Here is a 14,965-nt window from a genome sequence, read left to right as displayed (position 1 = left end):
TATAAATATATTAGTTTGTGACTGGATTTTGTTGGAGGCCCCAGCTCTACTGTATAACTAAATTCCATGCTCAAAAGTAGAAGGCAAAATTTATTTTTTTAAATGTGTGCATTGTTTTATAATCTTTTAAGAAGGCCAGGGATGGTTCTCTTCAGTTTTGGAAAGTTGGAAATAGTCTTCTTTTAAAGATGCTATTCATTAAACACACTCTCTTGGTTTAGAGTATTCATTATACCTAGTAATCAAAATATATATAGCACAGTAGAGGTTGTCTGTGTACATGTTGTAGAAGCCCAAATAAGTCTCCAGAATGATTTTATGAATAATCTGCCTTCAGTTTTAAAATAAACTTAAAAAAACAAAAAAAACTTAAAACTTGGCATCATGCTAGGTGGTACTGTGGTTTTCTTCTTCTACCAAAAAAAATCTAATATGCTACAGTTAGGAAGAAAAACCTTAAAAATCACAGCTGAATGTCTACTCTGTGCTAATGGATTTTCTGCTGTCTCATATGTAACTTTATTTCATTAGAAAGTCCTCAATCATAAAAGGGGAGTCTAAAGCAAGTGTATTGCTATAACTTATTTCATACAAAGGTTTTGGCCAAAATAGGAATATCACAAAAAAATTAGCTTGTTTTCTGCTGTTCTCACTAAGGAGTTAGCTTGTTTTTGTCTCCACTCTCCCCATCGCCACATGTCCATCCCTGTACACCCTGTATCAGATTCAGGGAAAATCTGATTCCGTGTTTTTTTGTGGTGACATTAAACTGGAGGAGGAAGGAAGCAGTAATTTCATATGAGAAGTATAACTTATTTTATTAGTGATTTGTGTATGGTATGTTGCTGAAATAGAAACCCCCTGAATATCAACAATACGTTAGTCTCATACTCATGAAATCCAAATCTAGGTGCCCAGAATTTTTTGTGCTAATTCTGATCTGTACTTTGTTTTTCACTTGCCGTAAAACTATTGAAAATTTCTGGGAAAACATAATGTTTTGTTAACTAGATGCATATTTGCACATACCCATTCAGAGCATATAAACTGAAGTTTGGCATAGTGCAGTGCAGATTTGACTGAAACTCCTAAACTGGATGCCTTCCACTACAAGATTGTGTAGTTAAAACGACTAAATCTTAAAAATTAGCTCCCAAATGAACACAGTTTAAAACTGGTAAAAGTAATTTTTATACTTGTGAAATATGCATCTACATTTTAGGAATCAAGAGGAACTAATTAGAACTTTATTTGAGCAGCAGGGAGAAGTTGGAACCCACCTGCTTCATAAAGAAATAGGCCCTTTTTTTTCCTAGGTTCATTGACTAAACTAAACCTATTTTAAATTTCAGATGAACTGCTAACAGTTTGACTGTAAATTGGTTTCTAGCAATTCGGTGGAGGAATTCTTTCATATACTGTGATTTAACAAAATGGGAGAGGAATGTGGCCAATGCTCTTGTCCCCCCTTCCCTGTTTGACAGTTAAGCAGAGACTTAAACTTTCTAATTATTGCTGTTGCCTTAAACAGCTTGGATTTTCAAGCCATACTTTTTTGGAAATTCTAAATACTGTACTAGTCGTATTTTTGAAGATAACAGTTTAAGGAAACTAGCTGTTAATTTTCCATCAGTGTTAAACATTTACCAAGATGGTATGGTTGTATTTTAAAAGTGTAGATACTTATTGATATCAAACAACATCTCTGCAAATTGTTCTAGCAAAATTAACTTGTCACTCTAGACAAAAGTTAGGAGGATATGATTACAGCTTTCTTTTAACCAACAAAATATTAAAAATAAGGTGGTTTATTTTAGTATGTTCAAGCCAGATTGTGAAACTTTCATTCTAGAATTTAAATTTTACCCGTCTAGGCAAAGGAAAAATCAAAGTCAAAATTTCCTAAGAATTCCATTCCCATTCCTGTTGAGATGGCGGTATTTGGAGATGGCCGATATTCAGTAGGAATCTTCTTAGCCTGAAATGTTTTACATGACTATCTTATCCTCTTGGGTTAATCTTTCGGAGAAAACTATGGGCCACCCACCTCCTCAGAAGTTCATAGATGTCAGGTTAAGACTTCACATCTACCCAGAATATGACAGTTAGAGTACCAGACCCACTTAGTATTTCATTGTATATCTGCTATTGCCTATGTCACCTACGTCAGAATGAACAAAAAGAGAAGGTAGTCTTGAAATTGGTCAAAACTGTTGACTTGGGAGTCGTTATGGTTTTAACTTTTAAATGCAATGAAATAACCAGCCATTGTTGACACAGTTATATAAAACCACTAGCATTTTTGCTCAGTGTTTTAAAAATGAATATATGCCATGCAGTGGAAATCTGTACATGGCAATATAAAATGCAAAGTGACTGCAGGGTAGATCTATATAATCAGAAATGGAAAGAGGTCAAGACAGACTAATCATTATTTGTTTTCTCTGACATTGTGAATTGTTATGAATAACACAGAAGTAATTACATTTAAAATTTTCCAGATAGCTTCTTTTGAGGGATACTGTAAATTAAAATTTACCCTTAATTAAAGGAAATGGCCTTGATTTTGAAAAGAAACTTCTAAATTCCCTAATTTAACATTCATTTCCTCCTAAGATTATTTTAAAACCTGTACCAGGTTATTTTTTAATGTCTTTGTTTATTTAGTAGCAAAATATTCACTACAAATGCTTTAGATGACAGATTATCCTGAAAAAGCATAATATTTGTTGACAGAGTGATCTGGTATCAACATTGTAATAGTGTCAAATATACCTTTTCTCTGAGATGAAGTCCAAAACGGTAACAGTAAAAGATTTCATCTGGCCTTACATCAGTTTCTCCAAGGGTAAAGGGTATACCTTTTAGCCACCATATCATTTTAATGTCAACATAGTCATCAAACACCCTCTGTCCACAAACACAGACCACAGGACACATGAGAATTTTGTGTTCTGGTATGAAGTAATTCTGCCCTCAGGGTGCTTCTAGTCTGTGGTGTGATTTACAATGCAGTGGCAGCTAGGAAAATCCATAGAGGATGCAGAGATTTGGCAAATGACATGGCACAAAGCTTTGACCTTTTCACTTAGAAGCACAAAAATGTTAAATTGCTCATTTTTTTTCATAATAGTTCACTGTATTCATAATATATATTATGGTTGTCAATTCACTCAGCTCAAAAAGGTTCACCCAAATTCAAATGATAATCCTGAATATTCAACAGTTTTCTCTACACTAAAAAAAGAGATGCTGAATGTAGCAGAAAATTTAAGACGTTCATTTGATGACTGTGTCCCAAGTATTCAGATTTAAGCCTCTGTGCTTTTTGGAATGTTATACTGACATAGACCTAAAAGTCATTTTTTAGAGTTTTCCAGCTAAATTAGTAATATTAGAATAAAATGTACAAATAGAATTCATTTCATATTCTCCTGTTTCCTTGTCTTCTTCCTAAGAGGAATTTTTGATGCATTAATTTCAGAGGAGAATGTTGTTTTCCAGTGTTCACTTTTTGTATTAGAAAGTACTGGTTTTCCTCTGAAATACTTGCATAAATTTTTTAATGAAAAGCAAAAATTATCTGACTACTGGAAAATTCTGTGCAATGACATTAAAACCTTACCCCCAAAATTACAGGGCGGGGATTCACAAGTGGATGCAAAGTATCCTCCAGGGTTGACTTGGAAATGGTCAGATTTGAGTGTGCGCTGGATGGTGCAGGTGATTGCGCAGCTTCTGCCGCCGACTCACGGTGCTTTCTTGCGGTCTCTCCAAGGTACCTACCAGGGCCAGTGGGCTGGAGGTATGCGGCATGGCTACGGAGTGCGCCAGAGCGTGCCCTACGGCATGGCCACGGTGATACGCTCGCCGCTGCGCACCTCGCTGGCCTCGCTGCGCAGCGAGCAGAGCAACGGCAGCGTGCTCCACGACGCCGCGGCCGCCGCTGACAGCCCGGCTGGTACCCGCGGTGGTTTCGTGCTCAACTTCCACGCAGACGCTGAGCTAGCGGGCAAGAAGAAGGGCGGCCTTTTCCGGAGGGGCTCACTTCTCGGAAGCATGAAACTCCGCAAGTCCGAATCAAAGTCTTCCATCTCAAGCAAGCGCAGCTCTGTCCGCAGCGACGCGGCCATGAGCAGAATTAGTTCCAGCGATGCCAACTCCACAATCAGCTTCGGCGATGTAGATTGTGATTTTTGCCCGGTGGAAGACCACGTGGACGCCACCACCACGGAAACCTACATGGGCGAGTGGAAGAACGACAAGCGCAACGGCTTCGGCGTTAGCGAGCGCTCCAATGGCATGAAGTATGAAGGGGAGTGGGCAAATAACAAGAGGCATGGATATGGCTGTACCGTGTTTCCTGACGGCTCCAAAGAAGAGGGAAAATACAAAAATAATATTCTGGTCCGTGGGATAAGGAAGCAGCTTATACCAATAAGACACACAAAAACTAGGGAGAAGGTGGACAGAGCAATTGAAGGCGCCCAAAGGGCAGCTGCCATGGCGAGAACCAAAGTGGAAATAGCAAATTCAAGGTAAGTAAATGCAGGGTGGTTGGTTTTGCCGGGTTGGTCAGAACAATGGAGTATCAAATATTATGTTTGTCTGCCGGTGACATTGCTAAATGCGCTCTACAACTGCTAAAAAAATCAAAGGTGGAAAATGATTACACTCAGTAGAGTCAAAGTCAGAAATGTACCTGCACTGTTCTGCAACTTCCCATTGTCAAAAAATGTTGAAGGCACTTTGAGCTCCCCTTCCCATTCTAAATTACTTCCCTCATATTAAATAGCGTGAGGGAGTTCACTGAGACCTTGTGCTCATCTTCCTGAGCCCGGGAAGTTGCTGTTTTCTTTTCTTTTCTTTTTTTTTTTTTTTTTTTCCTTGTTTTAAGAAGGACCTCTGAAATGCTGCCATAGAAAGCATTGTGTTTTGTGTGCCAAAAGAAAATAGCAATCCACATAGAAACATACCTAGTATAGACGTGTATCTCTATTCAGATATTTACATTGGAGGTATGCACACTAAGCCTAGCTTATACAATTCAGATTCTATGAAGTCTTATAGGTAAAATTGGTTTTGAGACAGCCACCAAAATCTACATATGGCAAAAGTGGAAAATAACATGAGAAAATCTGGCATGCATTGTTTAAAACAACAACTATATGGGAAAGGCAAAGAGACCTAGGAGAATCGCCACATTCTATGCAGAAGAGATTAGGTCACTGGTGTATTAAAAGGAAAGGGGTGGAGAGAACCTACAACCTGACATGGACAGATGGGACTCTCAATGTGCCAAGGTTGGAAGAAAGAAGAGCAGTAGAGAAGGGCTGGAGTGAGTAGGAGAAAACCGGTGAATAATAGATTGACAAGTGGGGTGTATGTGTGGGCACAGAAGGACTATGTGCTTGAAGTTTTACCATTAATAGCTGGTTTCAGGGATCCAGCAAGAGGGATGGAGAAATCTGTGGGGAATAAAGTTCTATTAGGGAAGGATATTATAGGTGAGACAAAAAGAAAAAGGTGTGGTTATAAATGGAAAATTTTATTTTTAGTCTTATTTAAGTGGGTACTGACTAGCCACAGCTTTGTAAGACTTGAAGCATAAATTTAGCATAGAATGTTAAAAATCCTGTTTCTGCTTCAATAACACTCTTCCACAGAAGTAAACGCCCTTTTGAAACCACAAAATGTTAGCATGTCTTCAAGTTTTTGTTATTGGCATTGAATTAATGAACCTCCCTTTTTTTTTTTTTTTTTTTTTTTTTTTGGTGGAGCCATAATGAAATTTCCACTGTTCGAACTTCTTAATGTACCAAAAAAAAAAAAAAAAAAATGGTGACATCATATGGTTCAACTTCTAGAGTTCTTTTTTTTAAATGCCCCTACTTGAAAAATAAGTAGGGCTACTAAATAAGGTTGCATTTTTTGCATTACTTTTAGATATAATATTATATATTATGTTAAAAGGCTTCAAGGTTTTCATCTTTATCCCAAACTAATTTCATTTCAAAGCTAGTATTTTTTGTTAATCAGCACAAACTTTCATGAAAGGTCTCTCTCTCTCCTGTCTTCTCTACCAGGCATCTTTTACTTCAGATCACAGTTTTGGATCTACTTTGCTTTTCAGTTTGCTTATGGATCAGATACTCAGCACATCTAATCTTGCTGGCTTACTTTTAGACCTAGTGATATACATGTTGTTAGGCCCTAACCTCTAATTTTAAATGCACACTTGGATTCTTCCATGTTGTTTTCTCTTTACAACTTAGTGATATGCTAAAGGCAGATCAGTCTTGGCAGGTGAAAAATGAACCTGTGCAGAACACTTTAGCAAACAACTTGTGATTAGTTTCCATTGGAGGAGTTCATATAACAGAAAGCGACTAGCAATGCAGAGATGATCTCTGATTATGCTAGTATCGTAAAACTCTCACCTAAGTCCTAGCCATGTTCTCTCTGCTGAAAGTCTTTTGGGGGTAGTAGTATTTCATTTGGGAATACTGTATTGTGTAGTTATAACCAAGAGATCTTTAGTTTAAGACCTTACACTTTTAGCCAGTTAGTTACTTCATAAAGATTTCACTTAGCTGTGTTTAAAATGCTTAATTCATTATGCAAATGAAAGAGGCCAGTCACAGAAAAACAAATACTGCATGGTCTCACTTAATCAAATACTGCAGTGACCTGACTTTATCTAATTTGATCAAACTCATAGAAACCTAGAGTGAAGTGGTGGTTGCCAGGGACTGTAGGGTGGGGAAAATGGAAGGTTGCTGTTCAATGGATACAAAGTTTCAGTTACTCAAGATAAGTAAGTTGTAAAGATCTGCACTACAACATTGTGCCTATACTTAACAATACTGTATTTTGCATTGAAGACTTTGTCAAGGCCCGGTGCTATGGTACATGCCTATAATACTAGCACTTTGGGATGCTGAGGCAGAAGGATCTCTCGAGCCTGGGAGTTCAAGACCAGTCTCTGCAACATAGTGAGACCCCCGTCTCTACAAAAAATAAGAAAATTAGCGGGACATGGTGGTGCATACCTGTAGTCCTAGCTATTCGGGAGACTGAGGTGAGAGGATGACTTGAGCCCCAGAGGTCGAGACTGCAGTGAGCCGTGATTGCGCCACTGCACTCCAGCCTGAGTGTCACAGCAAGACCCTGTCTCAAAAAAAAACCAAACAAGAGAAAGAATTTGTTAAGAAGGTAGGTCTCATGTTAAGTGTTCTTACCACAATAAATAAAATACTGTTCGGATGACACAATCAACAGCTTAAAAATATTCAATTAACCTTCTATATTTTACTTACCTTCATTGTTTTAGTCATTTTCCCAGATACCTTACTATTATACAATGAATACTTCCAATTAGAGCTTTGTAACTTGTTTTTGGAGAAAGCAGTTAAAGGAATGACATTTCCCTTATAATAGCTCTGATTTTAGAGTCCTACAGTCTTTTAAAACCCTTAAAAATAAGAAAAGATTCTTTCAAGATTTGCTGCCTGGGAGATAGGACTTTTAGCTACGTTATTGTCATTAACCATGGCTCTAATGCCAGAAGATCTACACAGTATCTGTACAGAACATCTATATGACTCCTCTGTGGTTGCTATTATCAATGTTTTTTAAAACTACTGAAAATGTAAGAACATAAGATGATACTCTTCCCACCTAGCCCAGTGCACACAGAAGAAAAACTAGAAACTAAGTCTCTTGGCAGCTGCTGCTGTTGAAGTCACAGTTCATCATTAGCAACAAAAGGAGATGATCAATGAATAGTTATCTACTATTCAGTTTGTCCACCCAGTTGGTGTAAATCACTATTCTCGGCAACATAGTGAGACCACGTCTCTACAAAAAATAAGAAAATTAGCCGGGTGTGGTGGCGTATGCCTGTAGTCCCGGCTACTCAGGAGACTGAGGTGGAAGGATGGCTTGGTAGAGAAGACTGAAGGCCCCCAGTTTCAGATCTGGAAAGGCCAAGAGAGAGCATCTCGTCCAAGCCACTCACATTCAGAGACAGGGACTGAGGCTGTCCCCAAGATCCCAACACTCCCTGTAATGTTTTCATTTCATTTATGTTATTTCTTATGCTTTAGGGACTTTTATTTATTATTTAAGTCCCAGGGAAATGGACGCACCCTTGTACCATCATCCTATTTTATCTTGAAGCAAAGGTTCAAGTTGACTCTAAGGGAAAACAATTATATTCTCCAATAATGTCTCCAGGAGACACAGAACCTACCATCTTTGGCCCGAAGATTCCTGAAAGCATGGTGATCTGTGGACCTTTGCTTTGTTTCTCTGAAGAGGGAGTTGTGTTACTCCGCAGTAAACACATACAGGAGGCTTGTTTCAGAAGGCTTATTATGGGCCCCTGTATAATTCCGACAGATCAAGGACTATGCGGATGACATAACAGTAGATAGTAGATATCACATAGTTGATATAGAGTATTTAATAGATTCCAGTGGATTAACACTTAGAGTCAAGACCATAAGAGATACTTATAATTTACTGACTCCTGGGACTTAATTTTCGTCCTCTGCTCTGCTCCAAAAGGCACTGTGTTTGTAAGATTTACAAAATTTTATTTCCCTTTTGTCATAGTACTGAGGGTACAAATCATCATCTGGGATTGAGAGTGTCAACATTTTTTTTTTTAAGAAATGTTCAAAAGGTGGAAAAGCAACTCTAAATATCTCAAGAAATGAGTATACCTAGCAGCTACTGAGACCGCTCCATGCCAGTAGCTGACATACCACCTCTAGTTCTGGATCCCAGCTGCTCTGCTCTTAGATGAAGGTGCCACTCTGACAGATAGATGTTAGAACTGGGGAGAGTGGAGCCAGTTCCTAAGCTCAGGCTCCATGGTATTTCCTTTGTGCACCCTTGATGATAATTTGGCCAAGCAGACCCTTTTGAGTAACTGGAGTGCTGTTTTAGAGCCCTAAACTATAACTAGAGCCTTATAACTTAGAATTGGATCCCCCAATATGCGAATTTACTTTCTAGAAACTGTAATAAGCAGAATCTGTTTTGGTAGAGGAGACTGAAGGCCCCTAATTTCAGATCTGGAAAGGGCAAGAGAGATTATCTGGTCCAAGTCCCTCACATTCAGAGGCAGGGACTGAGGCTCTGCCCGAGAACATCCCACCGTCCCTGTTGTTTGCGCTCTATTTCTTAGGCATTCAGTTTTCATTCCCTTAGCTTTTGCCTCCTTAATTCCTTCAGCTGTTCCTGTCATTTTAACTGTATTTCTCATTTCAACTATATTTCTCATTTCGCCAATTTTTACTCCATCGACTCTTATCTTCAATAATTCCTTAAATGAGATGTTCGAAGATGTCACTACTCCTTGAGAAAAAACTTTAAGAAAGAATGTTAAGGTAAGACATTTGGTTGAGAAAGCAAATAAGAAGTGACCCTTAGAGACCTCCACATCTGTGGAAATGAACAGATCACTTAGGAAGAGGTGTGGACAGAAGCAGAGCTTGGTGTGATCTGAATATTAGAAGAAATAATTATCTTGCAAGAAGATAGAAGATGTAGGAGGAGTGGGAGAGAGCTGGCCTCAAGCAATTGAGAACCACAAGCCTTTGCTTGTACTGGCTTTGTTATATTAGACAGATAAGAAGAAATACTATAAAGTGAGGAGGTTAGCAAGTTAATAGGTAACTGCTCCATTTTGCAAAATTTGACTAACTCTGACCAGCCTCACTTAAGCTAGTGAAGCTCATTGGTACTCAGCTGAGTAGGCTCCCCGTACTACCAGAAAGTGTCAGTGATGAGGATAGGTGGCCAGTCACATGGGACTCTGCTGCTCCTTTTGCCAACCTCTCTCTGACCATTACTGGCACTTCAGGTGATGATTGGGGCTACCTAGACATGTAATCTTAGGAGGGAGTCTCTTTTGCTCCTTGTTCAGCCCAGAACTAAGGTTGGATGCCATGTTTGCCAGTTTTGGACTTAAACATAAAAATGATACATACTTTTCCTGTAGGATTTTTAAAAAACCATTCCCCATATGTTTGCATGAAAAAGGATATATTGCATTTTCACGCAGATCTCCCCTCCTCCCCCATACTCAGAATGGTTCAACCATGCCAGCTTGCTTTCTGTTGGAAAGAAGGTCTCAGCCCCTGTCCCTGCTCCCTCTGGCTGGATCCTTGGGCTGCTGGGTCCTCACTCTGCTTTAAGCCTAGGTCCCTTAGGTCTAAACTGATACTTAATTTCACGGTATTTGTTGAATCTCTCTCACCCCAACTAGATTGGGAAGGATGGGCTGACTCTGAAGTCAGCTTTGCTCACTTTTTTACACCCAGCAGTGAGCTTAGATCAAAACACGTAAGTGCTCTAGTAAATATTTGGAGAATAAATGAATTAAATTCTCACGACTTAGGGTATGACCACTGCCAGTGCTCCTAATTTTGTTTTGCTGGGCAAAACCACATTTTAAGGATGGAAACTTAGCTCTCATAATTCATGCTATAGTCTGACAATAGTCAAGGAGTGCAGAAAATGCCAAGTGTGTGCTACAGGTACCCTTTTCCTTAATTAGGTCAACATCGTTACAGGACATAACCACGGAACAAGAGCATCAGGTTGAGCCAAACTGTTACCTCCATTCTTTATAAGTATTGAGCTGGTCAGTGATACATATGAGAGATTCCCTTCCAGATGTGGAAACTCCAGGAAGCTAAGTTGGCTTAGCTTCCATATTTGACAACACCAAAACATGTAATATGCCAGAATGCAGGAGCTTTTTTTTTGGTTGGGGGGGGATTTTTCTTGTTTGGGGGTCATTTTTCTTAGGCCTAAAGAAAATCATTTAACTTAACACATAAAATTGGCTGGGATAGAACAGTTATTCACAAGATCACTTGACTTGATTCACATTTCACTCATAAGTAATTAAAACCCGAAGTCAACTATGAGTCAGTGCACATTATGGATCCAAATTAAACTGACTATTACCAATATCAAAAAAAAAAAGGCCCATTCTCTGCTAAGTTATTATAAAGGGCCAGGTCTTTGAAATTCTTAAATTATCCTCAACAAAGGGATCTTTTACAAGTCAAAGCTGTTTATAAGCTGTCTTTATGTCTGTACTGTAATGATAGTGGTTGTATTATATTTTTAAACAGAAAGTTTAGATCACCTTTTCTATGGATTTTTTTTTTCTTCTGGTGTTCTGGTTAATTTTCAGTAATTATCACAAGTGATTTTTACAGAAAGGGGAAATCCTTCTGATGCCTTCTGAGTCATTTTAATGAATAGATTGTTAAATAGTTAAAGAAATTTTAGAACAAAATCACCTAAAATGGATGGTGGTACTGTTTACTCAGAAGGATACCGGACAGGAAGGGACAGATTTAGGGAGGAAGATAAGTTTGGATTTTTGGCTTCTTGAATTTCAAGATGCTAGCCCAAAAGATAATGGGGGAAGATGTATCTGGAACTCAGAGATTTGAGCTGTGCTTGCAGAGCTTGGAGCCAAACCTGGGAAAGACTCTTATGGGACATGCAGAGAAAGAGGAAATCTGTGTATGTAATACTAGACACAGCTCTTTTTAAGAAGTACAAGTAAAGCAGTTCTCACATTAAGTGACTAGGAATTTGTTGCCTTATGACAATGCAATTCAGGTATCTGAATTTCTATTCTTGACTTTGTGAAGTTATGCTTTCTAAGGTTTGTGCTCAAGGGACCTAAAAATGTGGCACTTATTGCTAAGGAAAGCATTGGTTATTTTCTTTAGTTCTACTACCTATGTTCTTCCATATCTGCACCTTGACTGCCTGTCACTCTTTGCAACTGTCGTAACCGGTGCTTCTAGGAGCAAATTCCAGAAGCTTGGTTGAAACACCCAGACTCTGAGGTTCAGAAAAGTTATGGTAAACAGGGAGCAATTATTACCTTACCCTTCATGGCAGGGTTGTTTTGAGAATTGAATGGAAGAGTGGGTATCATGGGTCTTTGTAAACTATAAACCACACATAGCAGTTGTTATTTAGGAAAATGTTGCAATCCTAGAAGTACCATTTTCGCAAGTGAAAGTTGATAGAAGACCAAGAAGCCAAACTGGAATGGAGGTAAAGATGAAGTGAGAAAGAAAACGGTTCTGCAGAGACTTAGTGAAAGCTGGCACTGAAGTCTGGAAGGGAAAACTAAAATTTCAGGATGACAATAAGCCAGGTTTTGGGGATACATGTTGACCCTGTTTTAACTGTAGAAGCCTGAGCTTGCTTAAATAGTACAAACTTCAACAGATTCCAGCTCATTTAGCCCTGAAACATGACCCTTTCTCAATAGTACAAACATGAAGAATTAAAGCAGCAATTTCTTTTTAGTATAGCATCATTTGTAATGAAAACCACCCTACTCCTATGTTTTCTGGAAAGCCCCCCAAAATGGGATTGCATTCCTATTTTATCCTGTATGCTTTGTGTGAGTTTCAGCTTTGACCTGGAGAAACTCTGTTTTTAAGCAAGTGGCCGAGTTCTGCCTGCATGCTGCCATAGCTGGTAGACTTCTCCAAGCAGCAGCTGCCAGGCAGCCGAAGCACCCTGCTCACAACTTTCCATTATGGATTAAGCTGACTCTGCCAATCTCACTTTACTCAAGACACCAAACTGGACGCTTGCAAGACTAGTGCCTTGCAAATCTTTGAGATGCTTTTCTTATTATAGATGAAATATGAACATTGTGTTTAGGAACAGGATCCAACAAATGCCAAAGGTATTTATGTAAGTCATTCAGCTTTAGTACAACAGCCTCTTGAGAATAAAGTCAAATCAGCTTTTAATAATTTCACCTTTCTGTTTTAGTTGCTGTTTCACATTTGTTTGTATAATGTGCTAAATTAAAAATAAGCTGCTTTCACAAAAATTTAATTAATATGTAAGGAATCAAGATTGGCTCCCAAATAGTACAACTCTTTGAAGTCAATCTTCTTAGGACTTCCATGTGGGCCAAAAGAAAGTTATTTAAGCCAAGTAAAATACATTAATTCACTTTCTAGCACTTTTAATACAATAGATTGTCAAAGATTAACAATTTTATTATGTTTTGTTAATTTTTAAACTCAAATATGGTAAAAATTTTGGTGACTTTTACTGTATTGAATCAATAGAATTTTGATCTCGGTTGCTTGATCTAGAAATCCCTATCAATGCCATTTTTTAAATTAGTGTGGGAACTTTTTTGAATTATTATTTCAAGATTTCAAACCTTCCATCCATTAGGGAAGCATTTGAGATACACGTGGGGAACATGTTTTGACATGTTAAGATAACCCATAGAAGCCAGCAATTTAGGGTTCAAGGATAAGAATGGAAGAGCCTCAGATGATGGGACCTTACTGCCACCTTGTTTCCTCCACCAGCCCCAGACACTTGTTCCCCAGCCCACTTCCTGCTCAGCCCAAATGATTTGAAAATCAGTTGAACTGTGGACTGATAGATTACTTTGTAAAGACTCAAACACCCTGGAAGGGGTGATAGTAGCCCGGCCCATTTATAAGGTTCAGTTCTTAAGGGAAATACCAACCTTAATCATTCTTAGTTACATTAATCCATTACATACAATGGAAATGTAAAATTATGATTAAGACCTAATCCTTTTCGGCATGGAGTCTGGTTAAGACAGATGAAAAAGTAGTTATTATCCATTGGATTATCAGCACCTTGCTTAGGTAATGCGTAGGAAGGGGTTGATCATAGCCTGCGGCTGGAGGCAAGTGTCTGCAGGCTGCATCCAGAGTGAGAACCAAAGGATGTGTCGGTATTTTCCAGAAAATAGAGGTGGGTGCAAAGGACAGTGGACCATGTGTATTTGGGGTCTGGTAAAATGTGCAATATGGTTGGAAAAGAGTGCTAGGTGTAGGGTGTTGAGAGATGAGCAGGGTCTCTTGAACCTATAAGGGGGAGTTTGGACATTATCCCAAGGGTAGGGGAAGGCTATTGATAGGTGTTAGGCAGAATTACATCATCATCTTTAGAAAGATCACTCTAGCTGCAGGTGGTATAGGGAATGGAGACAGTAAGGGGCAGTGAAACTGGAGACAAATAGTCACAGGCTGGGCACGGTGGCTCACACCTTTAATCCCAGCACTTTGGGAGGCTGAGGCAGGAGGATCACTTGAGCCCAGGAGTTTGAGGCTGCAGTAAGCTGTGATCATGCCACTGCATTCCAGCCTGGGTGACAGAGCAAGACCCTGTCTCTAAAAATAAAAAAATAGTTATCTGCTAACTAGTAATCTAAGTGATAGCCTATGTGTTGGGCTAAGCCATGGCAGTGGGATGGAAAGAAGCAAATGATTGAATGAGAGCCTCCCAAGCAGATTCACTAGGACCTGTGGCTGGTTGAGTTAAGCATGGTAAGCCTGGAAAAGGAGTCATCAGAGTGGCTCCAAGTTCCTGGCTTAGCCAACTAATGGATGGTGGTACTGTTTACTCAGAAGGATACCGGACAGGAAGGGACAGATTTAGGGAGGAAGATAAGTTTGGATTTTTGGCTTCTTGAATTTCAAGATGCTAGCCCAAAAGATAATAGGGGAAGATGTATCTGGAACTCAGAGATTTGAGCTGTGCTTGCAGAGCTTGGAGCCAAACCTGGGAAAGACTCTTATGGGACATGCAGAGAAAGAGGAAATCTGTGTATGTAATACTAGACACAGCTCTTTTTAAGAAGTACAAGTAAAGCAGTTCTCACATTAAGTGACTAGGAATTTGTTGCCTTATGACAATGCAATTCAGGTATCTGAATTTCTATTCTTGACTTTGTGAAGTTATGCTTTCTAAGGTTTGTGCTCAAGGGACCTACCCAGTAAGCAAGCTCTGTTGGACTGTTTTTTTTTTTTTTTTTTTTGTCTTTTCTTGGCAACCTACTGGAACAAAATATCACTCTCACAAATTATTATACTAAAGAAACATCATTTGGCAAACATTTATTTAG

At 38.9% G+C, this 14,965-nt stretch overlaps 1 protein-coding gene across 6 annotated transcripts in view; it reads left to right on the top strand.

Annotated features, from left to right (window-relative positions):
- JPH1 (junctophilin 1) overlaps positions 1–14,965 on the top strand; it is an 80,275-nt gene that overhangs the window by 2,134 nt on the left and 63,176 nt on the right. For all 6 annotated transcript variants that reach the window (XM_015145592.3, XM_015145591.3, XM_015145590.3 and 3 more), the window contains exon 2: positions 3,779–4,538. In XM_015145592.3, the coding sequence (XP_015001078.1) occupies positions 3,779–4,538 (760 nt within the window). The remainder of the gene's footprint in view (positions 1–3,778; positions 4,539–14,965) is intronic.

Source organism: Macaca mulatta, chromosome 8, assembly GCF_049350105.2.
Source record: "Macaca mulatta isolate MMU2019108-1 chromosome 8, T2T-MMU8v2.0, whole genome shotgun sequence".
Lineage (NCBI taxonomy): Eukaryota > Metazoa > Chordata > Mammalia > Primates > Cercopithecidae > Macaca > Macaca mulatta.
Note: the sequence above shows the minus strand (reverse complement) of the source record. Positions and strands in the feature narration are given on the sequence as shown.